Source organism: Giraffa tippelskirchi, chromosome 7 (genome assembly GCF_054371585.1).
Source record: "Giraffa tippelskirchi isolate mGirTip1 chromosome 7, T2T-mGirTip1v1.2.pri, whole genome shotgun sequence".
Taxonomy (NCBI): Eukaryota; Metazoa; Chordata; class Mammalia; order Artiodactyla; family Giraffidae; genus Giraffa; species Giraffa tippelskirchi.
Genome location: NC_137281.1, coordinates 110,253,525 through 110,272,161, shown reverse-complemented (window position 1 = coordinate 110,272,161; position 18,637 = coordinate 110,253,525). Strand labels below are relative to the sequence as shown.

General features: G+C 36.5%; 1 protein-coding gene across 4 annotated transcripts in view; it reads right to left on the bottom strand.

The window, feature by feature from the left end:
- VPS13C (vacuolar protein sorting 13 homolog C) overlaps positions 1-18,637 on the bottom strand; it is a 173,226-nt gene that overhangs the window by 27,142 nt on the left and 127,447 nt on the right. For all 4 annotated transcript variants that reach the window (XM_081507564.1, XM_081507565.1, XM_081507566.1 and 1 more), the window contains 10 exons: positions 17,946-18,240; positions 16,050-16,439; positions 14,526-14,630; positions 13,629-13,793; positions 10,415-10,543; positions 9,996-10,129; positions 7,834-7,960; positions 3,899-4,134; positions 1,716-1,857; positions 439-579 (listed from right to left, as the gene is read on the bottom strand). In XM_081507564.1, coding sequence (XP_081363690.1) covers positions 439-579; positions 1,716-1,857; positions 3,899-4,134; positions 7,834-7,960; positions 9,996-10,129; positions 10,415-10,543; positions 13,629-13,793; positions 14,526-14,630; positions 16,050-16,439; positions 17,946-18,240 — 1,864 coding nt within the window. The remainder of the gene's footprint in view (positions 1-438; positions 580-1,715; positions 1,858-3,898; positions 4,135-7,833; positions 7,961-9,995; positions 10,130-10,414; positions 10,544-13,628; positions 13,794-14,525; positions 14,631-16,049; positions 16,440-17,945; positions 18,241-18,637) is intronic.

Sequence of the window (18,637 nt, the reverse complement as noted above, 5' to 3'; positions counted from 1 at the left end):
CACAGCTTTGACTAAGTGGACCTCTGTTCCCTTGGTATCTCTAATTTTCTTGAAGAGATCTCTAGTCTTTCCCATTCTGTTGTTTTCCTCTATATCTTTGCATTGTTCATTTAGGAAGGCTTTCTTATCTCTCCTTGCTATTCTTTGGAACTCTGCATTCAGTTGGGTATATCTTTCCTTTCCTCCTTGCCTTTTGCTTCCCGTCTTTTCTCAGCTATTTGTAAGGGCTCCTCAGACAACCACTTGCCTTTTTGCATTTCTTTTTCTTGGGTATGGTTTTGATTACCGCCTCCTGTACCATGTTATGAACCTCCATCCATCATTCTTCAGTTACTCTATCAGATCTAATCACTTGACAGAACTTTGTGAAAAAAAATATTCAGACCCAAGATTCCCAAACTGATTAGATACACCCATTGAATAGGGTGACAATGTTACCTGAAGCCAATACAATCTGGCCCTTAAACTTCTTTGGTGAGGGGATTGCTTATATTCAACCTGAATTCCTGATAAAAAATGTCGCCTTATAGAGCACCGAGAAGGGAGACGCATTTCCATTGGTTCCTTGCCAAAATTCACCTGGGAAAAAAGCAGATGTGCTTGTGATGAACTGGTATTAGCAGTGTAGACCATTCTAAATATCCACTTACTCACAAACTGAAAAAGAAAAATACTCATTTCTATGTCTAACCAAAAGACCTACCTTAAGATGATCTCCAGCTGAGATGTTTGAAGCAGAATCATCACATAACTAAGGTTATGAGGAAAATGAATTTTCAGTGATATAAACTGTACTTAAATAAGCCATGCTTTTTATTTTTTTAAAAACCTCAATGAGTGAGTGTGTGATAGTCGCTCAGTTGTGTCCAACTCTTTGCGACCCCACGGACTGTAGCCTGCCAGGCTCCTCTGTCCATGGGATTCTCCAGGCAGGAATACTGGAGTGGGTTATCGTTTCCTTCTCCAAAAAACCTCAACAGTAATGAATAATTCCAGATAACACTTATGCTTTGTTTTAACAAAGTTAAACAGTGAATAGTCAATAGCTTACTTATGTCTGACACTAACTGAATAGTGTTCTTTCATTTCAGCATGACCAACATTTATAGGGAGGAGGGTGGGGGTGGGGAGCAGGTACGGTGATAATGCAAATGAAACCATCGGAGACAAAGAGTAACACACACTGCATGGTTGAAACTTCAGTCAAGCTTCTGGGCTCTTCTTGAAGCAAAAATGACTTTCAGTTTTAATAATGTAGGGCTCTGTGTAGAGCACATGTTTATTTGTTGACATCTACTTGTGTCCTACAAACATTTACATTTAATGAATTTAATTGGGCAAGTTTTTCTCTAGGGTTTTCTCACTAAGATATATAATTTTGCACAGCCTTTAGCAATATATGATATCATTCAGAAGTTTCAATAAGTGATGCTGATTTCTCCATAATCTTCCTAAAAACAAGTTACATGAAACTATCTGCTTTGCAAATAGAGGAAATTATAAAAATGCAGATAAGAAACGTATTTAAATAATGTTTTACAGTATATGATCAACAGTATATTATAATTTAAAATGTGCTAATAAATTGTTAGTCATACTAATCCTACTAACAAATTACTTTCTGTATACATATATTTACTTGGATAGTGAAATTTTATTTACTACCACCAATGGCAACATAATCCATAAATAAGAAAAAAGAAAATTTGGTATACCTCAAAATTATCATCTAGTTTAATCCAGCCAAGGTCTCTTGATTCTAGATATTTCTTATAGGACTTTTCCAATAAAATTATTTGTTTTTGACTAAATGGCTTCCACTTCTGTTTTGGTTTCATCTCCCAAACAACACCAGAACTAAAATAATTCACAAAGAAAATTAATTAAATTAAACGCATAATTTAGGTTGTGGAATTTTCATTCAACTCCAAATTGTCACAACTGTCAATTCCTATGAAAATCACATTTATGCAAGAGATTTTAAACACCAAAATACATCTATGTTTTATGTAAAAGTGCATAAGGAAAAGAGGCAGGGAATAATGTTTTTGTACCATACACTGACATCAATGAACTAAGGAACTGGCAAAATTTTTTCATATGGGGATATTTTAGGCAAAAACTCATCAAGATGGAAGACCTAAATATCAAACATAAAATTACAACATTCCTAGAGATAACACAGGAGCCAATCTAAGTGACCTTGGGTTTGGCAGTGACTTTTACAACACATCACTAAAAAGCACAATCCATGAAAGAAAAAACAGATGTGGGACTTTCCTGAAATTGAAAATTTCTGCTCTGTGAAAGACACTGTTAGAAGAATGAAAAGACAAGGCCAGGAGAAAATATTTGTAAAACATACATCTGATAAAAGACTGATATGGTAAGTCTCCTACATACAAACCTTAAAGTTTCAAACTTGCAAAGATATGAACAGGCATTCACATGTCCAATCACATAAGTTAGTTTACGTGTCTGGTGTACATTGCCACATGTGTGCATCTTCCACAAGTGGCTGTGCTTTTGAGTACTTTACTGTGTAGTACTGTATAGAGTGCAGTATCTCTATTTCAAGCCCAGGATGTCCAGAAGCAACCATAAAAGCAGTGGTGATGCAGCCGGTACACAAGGAACTCCAGATGTTGTCCTGTACTACTGTACTTATCAAGGTACTATACTGTAAGATTAAAAATACTTTATTTTTTGTTTTTTATGTATTATTTGTGTGAAAAGTATTATAAACCTATTACAGTACAGTACTATATAGCTAACTGTGTTAGTTGGGTACCTAAGCTAACTTTGTTGGACTTAAGAACAAATTGGATTTATGAACATGCTCTTGTAACAGAACTTGTTTGTATGCAGGGGACTTACTGTACCCAAAGCATACAAAGAACTCTTAAAACTCAACAATAACAAAAAATATTAAACTGGGCAAAAGATCTGAACCTTATCAAATGAGGTTCAAATGACAAATAAGCATATGAAAAGATGTTCAACATCATATGTAATTAGGTAACCGCAAATTAAAACAAACAGAGACAACTACAAACCTATTAGAATAGCCACAATCTGCAACACTGACAATACTAAATGCTGGCAAGGATGTGGAACAACAGGAAACTCTCATGCATTCATGGTAGGGTTACCAAATGGTGAGCCGCTTCTCACAAAACTAAACTGCCAGGTGCTACACAAACAGCATTACATATATGACCTCTATGCTTGCTTAATTTTGTACTTCACCATACACATGATGATTGATAGACCCTACACGGGTTATACCTGATAATTATTTCCCTCAACAGCCTCCAAAGAAGAATGAGTCTTTTACTACAGGCAGTGTGATTGAAAAACCAAAATAGAAAAATTCAAGTATTTTTCTTATATAAGTATAAGCAGAATCAGAGAAAAGAATTGTTTACATCATTATTAAAATGTTCTCAACAACCACCCAATAAGATCATGTACCCAGGTTAAAATACTGCCTCCATGAAACTTTTTTCCAATTTATGTGATTCATTGTTGTTGGCTTCCCCAACCCACACCAGTTTCTCCAGCCTCTATAGCACCACAGAACATGTTCACAATTCTTTGTAGCTTTTTTTTTAGTGTTTTTGTAATTCATTTAAAAAATACATACAAACAACAAGGAAAGAAACAAACCTCTTCTCCCACCAACTAATGAGTGTTGTCATAAAGGCAAAGACATTATTTTATCTTAAACATCTTAGGGGCTTTTCAACTAGCAGTGAAAGCAGTTGTTCAGGAAGCTTTGCTGAAAGGTATGTACAGTACATCAAATTCAAAACAGGTATTTGTCTACTCTCATCAAACTTGATATTATGAACTTAATGCCTTTTAAAGATTTCTGATACCTTATCTTCTCCCATACCTGGTTATCCCGATATATGAAACTTCCTGCTTGGTCTCATTGTTGACCAGTGAAAGCCCAAGACTATGGAGAGAAAAAGTTATTTCGTGATTGGCCTGCTCCATTTCTTCTGCCTGCAGAGCTTTGGAAACCAAGGCAACATCATCAGTGAAAAGCAAGACTCTCTGGCGCCCATCAAGAAATGATACCCAGTGTATCTGGATGTTTGCATCATAGGGAAACTGTCCACATTCATCCTGTGAGAAACAGAGACTTCACATTAAAAATACAAACAGTAAGCTTTTATTACATAAGGTTGAACTGCAGTAGCTAAGAAAGCATGACTATAAATCAGAAAACCATCAAAATAACATAAATTAATTAAAGTTATAATGTGTTTTGAAACATCCTCACCAATTTTTTCTAACAGTAACAGATCAATAGTGCCTATTTTTTTAAAACCTTAGTTTAAGTTACCTAGTTAGGCTAAAAGAGTACTCAGCAGGAACAAGAATCTCCTTCAAAGGCACCAATGGCATAAGATGCTTACTTGTCTCCCAGATGGAGAACAGAATGGTTTAAAACTTTACTGGAAATGTAATCTCATGTAAAATTAGGTTTTAATACTTTATAATGCTACAAGTATTTATATAAATCACACTGTTAAATAGTCAAACTGTGGTGATCAGTTTGTATTAACTTTCACTAAGAAGAGCCTTCTTGGCTGACAGTCTTTTGTAGCATTTAAAAATATTAGGCTTGATTTGGTGAGTGTCTTCAGAGATTTAAATAATGATTTTTTTTTTCATTCTGGACTTAACATAAATAAAACAACAGTTCATTTCACCAGGCAGTATTAAGTACCTAATATGTGCTTTTCATTTCATGCTTTCTTGGAACACAAAAGCCAAAAACAAAGGATGTCACCAAAAGCACAGAAATGGTTGCTATTTGCTGTTCTCTGAAACTGATCTACTGCTTTTAACATATATCAAAGTAGACTGCCCAATTTTTTTACTCTAACATGATTAAATTTTCCGAGATACCTACTAAAGAAGGTGAATTTTCTCCCTGTAAACTACAAAATTTGACATGCATCTTGGTTCAATCTTAGTTATTATTCAAATGCTCTCTAGTCCTATTTGTTTTCAATCTATTGGATCTGTTAAAAATTAAATAAGGTATATTAAAATATCCTCAGGCAAAAATGTTTCAGTGACTTCCAACATTTTCGCTTACACATTTTGATGCAATATTATTCACTGCATGAAGGTTTATGGCTATCATGCCTTCTTTGTCACGTTATCATATTCTATTTAATGATTTTTGCTTTGAATCATAGTTAAATTGGTTTTTACTTGTTAAATCTTTATCATCTCTTCATGTTTTTAACTTTCTGTTTAGTTCCATTAAAGCAGATCTCATGTAAACAGCATCTGGTTAGAAACTACTTTTTAACTTAATCTGAATGCGATCTTTTAATAGGAGAATTTAAACCATTTTCATTTACTGACATACATGATGGGAAGTATGGTTTAGTGGGAAAAGTCCAGGGACTATGAAGTCAGGCAGATCTGGTTTTGAATTCTAACCAGCAGTTCTAAGTTACAAACATAAGAATTTATGATACTGTATAATAAGCATTAACATATGATATATTCAACAAAATGTACTGACATTTTGCCACTTACTATATACTTCCTTAGGCTTCCTTCTTTTACTGTAAGAGCAAATTTTTTCTTTATTTTCATTTTCTCAATTGTTTTAGAATTCTTTTATTACTCACTTTGCTTTTATTAATTGGTATCCTTTTAAAAAAAATCATCTTTGATCTATATTTCTGTAATTAAAATTTAGGATTAAATGGTGTTAATATATTATTTTCAGAGCATACTATTTCCCTGCTCCCCATTTCATTTTATTTTGTTGTCTTTGTCTTTTTTTTATTTCACCAACTTTCTCCTATCATAGCTGTCGTACGTTTATAACTCTGGGAATGTCAGGCATACATTCCAAAAATTTTCTCTGGTCCTTCTGTGGTAAAAAAATGTTCAGAAGTGTGATCAGCTTCTAAATCTTTAGGATCATGCTACAGTTTTCTCCTGAACTATTTTTTCATAAACTTCATGTTTGTTTTTTTTTTCCTGTTTATTCACACTTAATGAGGAAAGTGCTTTACAGTACTATGTGGATTTTCTTTGAATTCCCTTTTCATGTACACCTGAGCCTCAGAATTCCCTTCTCAGATCAGCCAGGAGACAAGGAAATGGCTAACTGTCTTATTTCTAGCTTAATTTTCATAACCTGGCAGATTACCAGCTGACAGAGGCACAATCATCTATTTCTTACTGTCTGGTTCTCTAACACCGAATAGAATAGAAACATTTAAAACCAGAAGCCTGCAAATACACTACTGCCAGGATTCTTTATGATTTTGCCTTAGTTTATAGACCTTGACATAGTCCTTGCAGATGGCGATACCATTCTTTCTCCAGTATCTGTCTACTACCTTATGGGAGTTGTGGTTGCTGAGGAGCATGAAACGTGAGGAGAAAGAAAACAACACCAGCATAGTACAGGGACCCCTGGTCAAGCTCACATGTCTCTGAGCCAGAGACCTCACTGTAACAGGGAACTTAAGCTCCTCTCTACCACTTACAACCCTTGAGGGTTTCTCTGTTGTAAAAAGTAAAGCATAAGCAGGCAACAGAGCTCCATCAAATTGTCATGGCGAAAATCACTCCAAGAATCTCATAACCATCAGTCTGATTTTTCAAAAGTCTATCCCTTTTATAGGTATTTCCGAGAGAATATAGGAGAGGATAATTCAGTCACTCTTGGCCAATTACTATTTTAAATAACCAAGAAAGCTTTCATGACAACTGGCATTATCAGACAGCAGAATATGACACTGTATGAACTTTTCAGCACAGAATATAATCCTACAGAAACTAGGTACCACTCGTGGAGGAGCAGTGTCTATATTGGAGGGAGGCTGGCAGATGAATTCTTTTACTTTTATAAGTATTTATTTATTTGGTTGCACTGGTTCATAGTTGTGACATGTGAGATCTTAATCTTTGTTGTGGCACGCAAGATCTTTAGTTAAGGCATGTGAACTCTTAACTGTAGCTTACGGGATCTAGTTCTCTGACCAGGGATCGAACCCGAGCACCCTGCATTGAGAGCATGGAGTCTTAGCCACTGGACCACCAGGGACATTCCTGGCAGACGAATTCTTAAGCCCTTCCCAAAGTCTAAGTGTCTAGGAAATAACATGTTTAATTAATTTAGCTACCTAAAAAGTATTTCAATAAGTAATTCATTCTATTTCTTATATGGATAATTTACTACTGTCATACTCCTTTAATTAAAAAACCAAATGGCTTTGATAGGGAAAATATTCCTGAAAAAATCTTACAGCTAACAGCGGTATGCAAAATAAAGCTGTTTTTCACTTAGCCTCAAAATTCCTTCCTTATAAAAAAAAGTAAATAAAAAAGTACTTGTCTTAGGCAAGCTGAAACAGGCCTATTTTTAAAAAAATGCAAATAATTTTGACTGACCTAGGACAAAATATTGGTGTGAACTATTTACCAACTAAAGCCCCAAAGCAAAGCAACTTATTTTGAAAATACTTGTAATTCACTTTTAGTTCAATAAAGAAAAAGATGACAGTGTGAAGCTAACTTGTCTACTTCCTTTGTTATTAAGCACTTCCCTGGTGGCTCAAACGGTAAAGAATCTGCTACATTGCAGGAGGCCTGGGTTCCATCCTTGGGTTGGGAAGATCCCCTGGAGGAGGGCATGGTAACCCGCTCCAGCTTTCTTCCCTGGAGAATCCCCATGGACAGAGGAGCTTGGCAGGTTACAGTCAACAGGGTCACAAAGAGTTTGACACGACTGAGCGACAGCATAGCACACTTTATATGATACCCATTCGCATCAGATGATACCTTTAACAGATCATGTTCCCCAACATTTGCTGCATAACTCCATTTAAGCTTTCTGGTACCAGTAGGATCTTCCCAGGCAAAGAGACGCACTTGTCTTGGCAGCAATACCATTTCTTCCTTTGACCCGCTGAAACACAAGCAACAGAGGGAAGATTAAAATACCCTGGCCTTGAGAAACGTAGACCTGTGGTTTATTGAGGAGGGGACTGGCACAAACATGTTATAAAACTGCCTTTGTTAATAAAACACAACTCTGCCGACAAATAAGTACCCTAAAATGTCCAAATAACTAATGATTTTGAAGCTTGAGGGAAAAGAATATTGCTCTTTCTGAAGCTGCAGTATACTCTGAATTGATCCAGGTAAGATGGTGCTAACAAAATTCATGAAGGTAAACAGACTGGTACCTCAGAATTCATCTATAGAAAAGGTTGTGAATAGTAAACTTTTTAGTAGCAGAGAACTTAACTTGGTACTCAAATTTGAGATTTTAGTCAAAAGCAATGCATAAGAAGTAAGAGTCTCAGAAGAAAAAAACAATAGGTCTGTACTACTGCTACTCCAAGTGCGGTCTCTGGGCCAGCAGCATTAGCATCACCTCGAGGCTTGCTGGAAAGTACAATATTCTGGGACTCACCTAAAAACAACTAAATTAGAACCTGCATTTTTACAGGATTTCTAGGAGTTCTTAATATTGATATTTAAGTTTAAGGAGTATTGGTCTAGATAATACAAGAGACTTTGCAGAGAACTAAAATAAAACAAAAAGTAACCCATTTAGGGTTTAATCTATACTTACTTTCAAATCTCTCAGCAGATTCCAGCCATGAGAGTTAAGAATATGCTAAATCTGGAAAGCATTAATGTTTTAAAATTTATTTATATATCATTGGCTGCGCTGGGTCTTCACTGCTGTCTGAGGGCCTTCTCCAGTTGCAGTGAGTAGCAGACACTCTGTTGTAGTGTGCAGACTTCTCACTGTGGTGGCTTCTCTTGTTGTGGAGTTCAGGCTCTAGAGCGCTTGGGCTTCAGTAGCGGTGGCCCTTGGTCTCACCAGTTGTGGAACATGGGCTCTGCTGCTCTGAGGCATGAGGGATCTTCCCAGATCAGGGATTGAACCCATGTCCCCTGCATTGGCAGGTGGACTCTTAACCTCTGGATGACCAGGGAAGTCCCAGCAAGGCATCATTTTTTATATATTTATATGCGTCTGTGTGTATACATATATATAATGGGTATTATTATTTTGTATTATATATACATACATAAAAATAATGTCCTGAAGATTTATAATAATAATTCTTTGCAAATATATTACTACATACTTTAAGAATCTAAAGCTGCCTGTTTAATGGCATCACCCAAGCTAAACAATAGCACAGACAAGGACAACAAAATTCCTGTCAGTCTGTACTACAATACATTCAATATCACTATTTAATCTTCCACTTAAATCTGTCTTCAGCCCTCTGCCTTCCTGTTTAATATTCTACTATCCTACCAAAAAAACACGATTTATAGAGAGAGGTTCACAGAGCATCACGAGACCACAAAAGAACAGTACTGCTTAAACAAGTTCACAGTTGCTTGTATGCAATTCTGAAATGTAAAAAGCTTCAGAATTCCAAATATTTTTCTCTTAGGTTTGGTGTCCAAACTCATGTGGCAGCAAAACTTGATCTGAACTGATGGGAAACTATTAATACTTTCATTTATTCCACTTATTATGAATGTTTACACATTTTGCTGCAGGAATACTAATGTGTTCGTTACAGACCACTGCCTCAGAACTTGCCAGGGCTATTCGCAATATGCATCCCTGTTACCTTTCTAAAATCTGAAAACACATGGAAGGTGAAACACGTCTAGATCCAAGTATTTCCTAGAAGGAACTGTGGACCAGTGGGCTGCCCTGGTGGCTCAGTTGGTAAAGAATCCACCTGCCAATGCAGGAGACACACAAGACCCAGGTTCGATCGCTGGGTCAGGAAGATCCCCTGCAGAAAGAAATGGCCATCCACTCCAGTATTCTTGCCTCAGAAATCCCACGGACAGAGGAGCTGGCAGGCTACAGTCCATGGGGTCGCAAGAGGTGAACACAGCTTAGTGACTAAATCACCGAAAACCAATCAGATTTTCCAAGCATCCTTTTTATTTCATACCTCTGCTTATATGTGAGGACATCCCATGGTGTGTGGTTTACTATTAGGGCAGGTGCACATCCCTCATGGTAGTCAGAAAAGCTGATGACAGTTGAATGCGGAGCAGTATCTACATCCACCAAGATACCCCCGTTCTATTGCAGAAAAAAGGAGTATGTTTGAAGTATTGGTTTAAACTGCACATGTTACATTTAGAATTTCAATCACTTATGCAGATATTAAAAAGCCTGTTTTCTTAAATTCCTACAGAAAATCACATTGGCTCTGATCTCTTACAAACACATGTACAGCACTATATATTGTTAGAGTTAGTATACCTTCAATTAATTATCAGGATATTTTACAGCATGTCTTAATAAAATATTTTCAAGCAAACTTTAAAATCAAAGATATTTTATTTTAAAAACAGGAAAACTTACGAGATCTTCCAAGCTCAATAAAGTGCCATTATCCTGTTGGTTATAAAAGAAGGGCCTGGAGGATCCCTCACAGTTCACTACTCTCACACAAAGTTTGCCTGAAAATTTTTCAGGCCAAAATGGAAGGTTCTGAAAATATAAAAGTCAAATATCAGTCTTAAAACAATACTATGGTAAATAAAACAGTGGCTAATAAAGTTTTAAATTCTAATTCAGATCATAACTCAATTATCACTGTTTCTTAAAATACTCCTTTACATTTCATATTAAGAGTATTTACAAGATAATGATTATTTATGAAGCCAAAGAAACTCCATCAGAAGAATAGACATATTAGTTTTTTCATACTTACAAAGTAATTACAATATGAGGAATTGAAGTGCTATTAAGAACATCTCAAATATCTTAAATATTTAAAAATTATAATCTTAATATTTGCTTTTATGAATTACACTATGAATTCTTTCAGAGTATCTTGTCCTAGATAAACCACAAGGGAACTGAAGGCAGAGGACCTTGCTGGCACTCCTGACACTATCCCCCTATAGCTGTTTGATCTTAATCTTGACCTTTTTGAGCCTCAGTTTCCTTATCTGTAAAACTGAGACTTTAAGTTCGTAAAACAAAAGTTCCTCACCCATGACAGAATACTGGGTAAATTCTATTTCTGAAAAGAATACTACTACTATCAAACTCACATCAAAGATGTGTCTATGGAGATCATTCCAAGTGCCTTGGAAAGCCCACGCCTCTTAAGAGGTCTAACTTTGTATTGCAAGTGGAGTCCCTCCTCTTAAACTTTTTGCTAAGCAATTTTAAAGATAATTTTAGAATTTTTTTAGATGTACAGAAAAACAGTCCTATCCTTAAGTCAGCTGGTTTGGTTGAAAACTCAGGCAAATTCAAGCACTAATGCTTATCTTTGCACCTGTCCCCTCCCCCACTTTCCTTATTCTCTTCACTTCACCTCTTGTTGAGTCTGCCAAGTTTTGTTCAAATACCAGCTCTTCTATGAAATTTTTTCTTTTGATCTAGACCACAATGATCTCAACCTCCAATAACCTTACTGACCTAAAAAAAAACTGAGATTCAATTTCCTTCTCTGTAAAGTAAGGTGTTAAATTTGGGGGATTTTTTTCAAGGAAACTTCCAGTTCATCTATTCAGAGATCCTATAACCACCTATCAGTCAGTTCAGTTCAGTCGCTCAGTTGTGTCAGACTCCTTGTGACCCCATGGGCTGCAGCATGCCAGGCTTCCTGTCCATCACCAGCTCCCAGAGATTGCTCAACTCATGTCCATCGAGTTGGTGATGCTATCCGACCATCTCATCCTCTGTCGTCCCCTTCACCTCCTGCCTTCAATATTTCCCAGCATCAGGGTCTTTTCCAGTGAGTCAGTTCTTCACATCAGGTAGACAAAGTATTGGAGGTTCAGCTTCAGCATCAGTCCTTCCAATGAAGTCCTTCCATATTCAGGACTGATTTCCTTCAAGATTTACTGGTTGGATCTCCTTGCAGTCCAAGGGACTCTCAAGAGTCTTCTCCAATACCACAGTTCAAAAGCATCAATTCTTCGGCGTTCAGCTTCCTTTACAGTCCAACATGCTGCTGCTGCTAAGTCGCATCAGTCGTGTTCGATTCTTTGCGACCCCACGGACTGCACCCCACCAGGCTCCTCCATCCATGGGATTCTCCAGGCAAGAGTACTGGAGTGGGGTGCCATTGCCTTCTCCCACCCATACATGACTAGTGGAAAAACCATAGCTTTGACTAGATGAACCTTTGTTAGCAAAGTAATGTCTCTGCTTTTTAATATGCTGTCTAGGTTGGTCATAGCTTTTCTTCCAAGGAGTGTCTTTTAATTTCATGGCTGCAGTCACCATCTGCAGTGACTTTGGAGCCCCCCAAAATAAAGTCTGTCACTGTTTCCCCATCTATTTGCCATGAAGTGATGGGACCAGATGCTATGGTCTTAGTTTTTGGAATGTTGAGTTTTAAGCCAACTTTTTCACTCTCCTCTTTCACTTTCAAGAGGCTCTTTAGTTCTTCTTCGCTTTCTGCCATAAGGGTGGTGTCATCTGCGTATCTGAGGATATTGATATTTCTCCCGGCAATCTTGATGCCAGCTTGTGCTTTATCCAGCCTGGCATCTTGCATGATGTACTCTGCATATAAGTTAAATAGGCTGGGTGACAATATACAGCATTGACATATTCCTTTCCCAATCTGGAAACAGTCTGTTGTTCCATGTTCGGAACAACAGACTTGTTGCTTCATCAAGTGGGCCTTGGAAAGCATCACTCCAAACAAAGCTATAGAGGTGATAGGATTCCAGTTGAGCTATTTCAAATCCTGAAAGATGATGCTGTGAAAGTGCTGCACTCAATATGCCAGCAAATTTGGAAAACTCAGCAGTGGCCACAGGACTGGAATAGGTCAGTTTTCATTCCAACCCCAAAGAAAGGCCATGCCAGAGAATGTTCAAACTACCGTATAATTGCACTCATCTCACATGCTAGCAAAGTAATGCTAAAAATACTCCAAGCCAAGCTTCAACAGTAGATGAACCATGAACTTCCAGATGTTCAAGGTGGATTTAGAAAAGGCATAGGAACCAGAGATCAAATTGCCAAAACCCGTTGGGTCATCGAAAAAGCAAGAGAGAGTTCCAGAAAAACATCTACTCCTGCTTTATTGACTACGCCAAAGCCTTTGACTGTGTGGATCACAATAAACTGTGGAAAATTCTTCATGAGATGGGAGTACCAGACCACCTAATCTGCCTCCAGTAGCTTGCCACCAGTAGCTTGCCATATATTATCTTCTTCTCTATGTATTAATTTAAGAGAATCTGAAGCCTTCCAAGATTGGATGCTTCTTGAATATAAAGACATTATCTTGACTACTGACAGAATAGTACATTATTTTTATGTACATTTTACAGTACATACCCACACCTATACACATAGGAAGAAGCAGAAAATGAGTGCTAACAGTCTAGACTAAGCTAGTGATAAATATATCAACAATTTTTTCTTCTTTTTAACATATGCTTATAGTACGAAAGAAAAGTCTCTGAAAGCTGGCTGTCATAGTTTAACACACAAATATGGTAGCAAAGTGATTATGACAGAGAGATATATAATTTTTATTTACATGTCGATATTTACTTGTACATTTTAGGAGCCAGTTATATTGAAGGAAAATTATTACCTCTGAAGAAGCAATATAGTTCCATTTATTAGTTGGCAGTGAGCCATCAGATGCAATTTCACCAACTTCTAGTTCTAATGATGACTTGTTCTCAATGGTATAAAAGGGAGTCAAAGTAACTATTCGTGTAAGATTAAAACTGCTCATTTTGATGCTGACACCAACCTGTGGAAAGGAAACAAACACGTTTCTCATTTCCCAGTACTTTACACAGCTTGAAACACACACAGCCACTCACTCACAGTCTTCTTAAAGTTATTTTAAAATAGGATTTCTTAAATAAAGTAACTACAAAGGACCATATTCCATGACTGATTATCTTCTCACTAAGAAGAAAAATTTCAGTTCCTTAGTCTGGGTCCAGCAGCAACCAGTTCAAGAAATATCAATCAGTAATTTAACTAGTGATGACTTGTAATAACAAACTTAATTTTTAAAAATCCTTAACTTTTTAACATTCCAAAATAAATTGTTTTAAAATCAGTGTACAGTTTCTTTTGCTGCTTTATTCTCTCTGGTATCAATAAAATGAAATAAAAATTTCAAAGAGGTAATAAAACAAGTTAACTAGTATCAGATTAGTCAAACTGTTGCAGTGAAATTTAAGTTTTAAGACATTCTGGCAGGGAGTGGTATGGAATGTGGATTCTAGTATACTCTGAATATTTACCAAATTCTTTCCTTAAATGGACTCAACTCACTGTCTTAAACTTTGACAAATTTAGGCTTTGCTTTGATGCTAACTGTATTAGAAATTAGTAGACAGATATAAAGTAATAGTAGACATCCTCCATGTAATATTCTGAATTCACATTTCTATACCCCTGAGGATTTCCAGCTTATTTACTGAAGAAAATGTGAATGAAATCAGAGGTAAATAAGCAAGCAAAACCTTACCAGGTATTCCATGTTGTTGGCAGGACACTTCACACATCCATAACTTCCCACTGTATCCAGTGAAAAACCACTGGACCAAGAACTAGTTGAAATTTTTAATTGTACCTACACCAGAGAACACAGACAATCATATAAGAAATCTAAACACTGTATTAATTTTATTTGATGGATAGGTGCTAGACCACTAGAAATTTACTGAGTAACATGAGACAAAGAAAAGTATTATCAAAGGCATGCTGTAAATGGGTAAGAGAACCACAGGAACTCTAGGGGACAATACAATAAAAGCAGAGCTCTAAACCTCCCTTTGCATTCACCTCTGCAACGAGTATAATGAATTTAAAGATGTATACCAATGAGACCTTCTGTTACTTAGGAAGGAATTAAAATGTAAAGCGATATTTTCCAGTGTTAGGTTTTTGATATAGACCTAATGAATTCTTAAACTTTTAGCACACACAGGGAATTTATGCTTTTATTATTATTCAGCAAACAATGAAAACTGTTGTGATAAGCAGAATGGAAGACACAATACCTGTCCTCAATGAGCTTCCAACTAAACAGAAAAAGGAAATACACACTAATAATTATAATGCAAGACTCAATGTGATAACAGCCACATAAGAGGGATAAAATTCTATCAAACTGACAGGATAAAAAGCTTACTTATGGCTATGGGAAAAGGTAAAGTTTTACAGAAGAGATCTAATTCTGCTCCTGTATTGACCTCCATCTACCCACTAGATTATAAAAACCTGAGCACAACCAAAGGTCAGACACATAAACAGGTACAATATCAAGCATTAATCAACACTTTATGACAGAGGTTCTCAAAGTATGGCCTCAGGCCCTACTCAGACTTACTGAACTGCACCATGGGGGCTGACTTGGCAGTCTGTTTTCAAAGCCCGCTAGGTGACCACTGCACACTGAGACTGAGACTGAGAAGCACTGCTCTAAGAGAACATGTTTGGGATATCTAGCTCTGTTTTAAATGATCAGAAAATCCTTCACTCATGTCAGGCTGGAGCAGAATGTCAAAGCACGAACAGTGATAACCAGAAAACAAGAGGCAGACAGGGAAAGCGTAGGGCAAAAGACATTCTAAGCAGGTGCAGCTACACAAAAGCCCAGAGGTGAGCAATACCAAGATGTGAGTTTGCAAAGGAAAGAAGCAGCCAGAGCAAAAATGATCAGATCAGGCCTTGGGCTTTGTTTTTCTCTCGAAGGCCTGCCTTAATCCTTCATACATATGAGGCTCAGTTAAAATAAACCAAATTCAACTGCTCTCTCTTTTGAAATGCCATTGCATCACTGGTAACCCACATGAAGTCAAGCTTTCCACCTGACACTATGTCAAGAACAGAAGTAATTCTAGGGGCACTGGAGAAAGATACCTCCGCCTTGGGACACTATTGTTGTTAGTTCCTAATACCCCACTTAATCATGTATTCCTTAAAAGTAGTCTTGGATCTAATGCATACCAGTGACACTGAACAACGTGTTTTATCGACAAAAACGCACCTTATTTTTACTAAAAATGTTCTTCTTCTTGAAAGAGAATAAAACAATATCCCTAAAATCAGCTGGATGTTTCACATGCGTATCTTCTGCACGATACTGGAGAACCCGAGAAGTCTTGTTGATTAGCCAGTAGGGACTGAAAATAGAGAGCTCCATCTGGCTGCCAATTCGCTTGACATGTATTGACAGGTCAACTGTCAACATTTCTGCAGAGTCAGAAGAAAAACACACAAGGAAGAATTCGGGAAGTGTATTGCATATACGGAAATGTCCATTCCAGTTTTTGCCCTGATATTTCACCAGAACTAATTCCATTATTTCTCCACTGATTCGTGACTGTAGAACATTGGCTGTACTGCCTTCGGTCAGCTCATGAGTTTCTGCTGTTCCCTAAAAACAAACAAAAACTAAATTTGCTTACCAATTTAAAAAAAAAATCTCTGCAATAACTTCCCTATCTTATACAAATACTAAATTACCTACCAGATTCACATTAACCGAGAAGTCTTCAAGGTACCATCTTTACATATTATGAATATCCAACAATTACTAAGGACTAAAAAGAAAACACTGTATCATAGCCAAAGGCAGAAATTGCCATTCAGCCATCAGCAGGCCAATGGCTGTTAGTTTTGAGAAAAAGTCAGATCCATGTCAAGAATCTAAGGCTGTATTCAAGAACACTGGCTATTTCCATTAAGAGATATGTCATTACATGAGCCACATAACAGCCTGGGCTTCAGCTTCATCCTTTATTCACATTCTACACTTAATGGTTCTCATACAAATAAAACAAGGAAAGTGATGTCAAACTATTCTGACAAGCTATCTAAGGTGGAACTACTTTAAAAATGAGTAATGGCAATATAATAAATTAGGCTTCCTTACCGATAGCTTCTCTTATATAAATACTACTTGAAAATGAAAGTGAAGTAGCTCAGTTGTGTCCAGCTCTTTGCAACCCCATGGACTGTAGCCTGCCAGGCTCCTCCACCCATGGGATTTTTCAGGCAAGAATACTGGAGTGGGTTGCCATTTCCTTCTCCAAGGGATCTTCCTGACCCAGGGATCAAACCTGGGTCTCCTGTGCCGCAGGCAGACTCTTTACTGTCTGAGCAAGAGCTTACTAAATAAACACTACTTAGTTCATCTAATTAATTTTAGTCTCCACAAGTCAAGGGTGGCTTTTTGTCAGATAAAGAAAATTAATTTAGGTTCCACTTTCAGATTTTTGTATTTTGAAATGTTGTGGCATGAACAAATTTAAAAGCATTTACTATACTTCATTACTAGAAAATGTTCCCTAATACTTCTTAGGACAGACAGTAATTATTTTTTGGTTCATCTTGAACCAAACAGTCATCACTTTAATAAAGAGATTATTATAATTATTAATTTATAGCAGATGTAGCAGAGTTCAGTGGTGAAGAACAAGGAATCAAATTGCTTCAGTTCAAATCTCAGTTCTACCATTTATTAGATGTGGGATTCTGAGGTCTGTCACTTAACCCCCTGTGACTCAGTTTCCTCATCTGTAAAATGGGTCAAATAATAGCAACTTCTTCAGGAAGTTATTGTATGGACTAAATAATGCATGTATAATACATGAACTAGTGGCTGGCACAAAGTAGATGCTATGCCAGCTTCTGCTATTATTATTCCTATTAAAGCATTACAAGTATGTGATGTAAAACACTGATCTCAACAAAAATACCATTTAAAAAAAAAGAATTCACTCCATGTAATAATAAAAGTCAAACAAAATGCAAAACAGGGAGCATATGTATACTAATGGCTGATGCATGCTGATATATGGCAGAAACCAATACAATATTGTAAAGCAACTATGCTTTAATTAAAAATAAATAAATTTTTTAAAAAATGCAAAAGACATACCTCAAGTAAATATCTTAGAGAATATGGGAGAAAATTTTGCAAGGTGACAGTAGGATAAAGGTGAATGATGTAAGCTGGATCCCAGTCTTCCCCTTCTGCACTTATATAGCTCAATTCATCAGGTACAGCAACTGTGTTGACTATGAGAGGCAAGAAGTTCATTTCTGTTGATGGACACTGTAGCATGCATCTGACTTCTTTGCTCCGATGAAGCTCTTCCTTCCAGGAAATATAAGTGGTGGATTCTTTGTACTGATTCTCTAAGATACCAGCTGGCTGAAGGAACAACTGACATCTAAAGTAGAAAACAGAGTGGGAAAAAATTTTTTATTGAGAACTTAAGAAAAAGAATTCAATTGACTCTTCTTGATGACTCTACAAGACAAGTACTCTTATTCCTATTTTTATATATAAGAAAAACAAAGCTAAGAAAAGTTAAGAAACTTGCCCAAAGTTACACAACTGACTCATGCAGGCACCTTCTGAGAAAAAACACTCTGTAAAAAATGACAACTAAAAAAAAAAATTAATTTCAAATACAAAGGCAATCTAGTAAGTCTCAGAAAATTCTGAAACATCAAACACACAATGAAAAAGTTTCATTTGGCAAATTCAATAATAATATAAATATATTTCTCCATATGTCTTAAAATTGGATTTTACAGATCTTTAGATAGTAAGAATTATTGTTA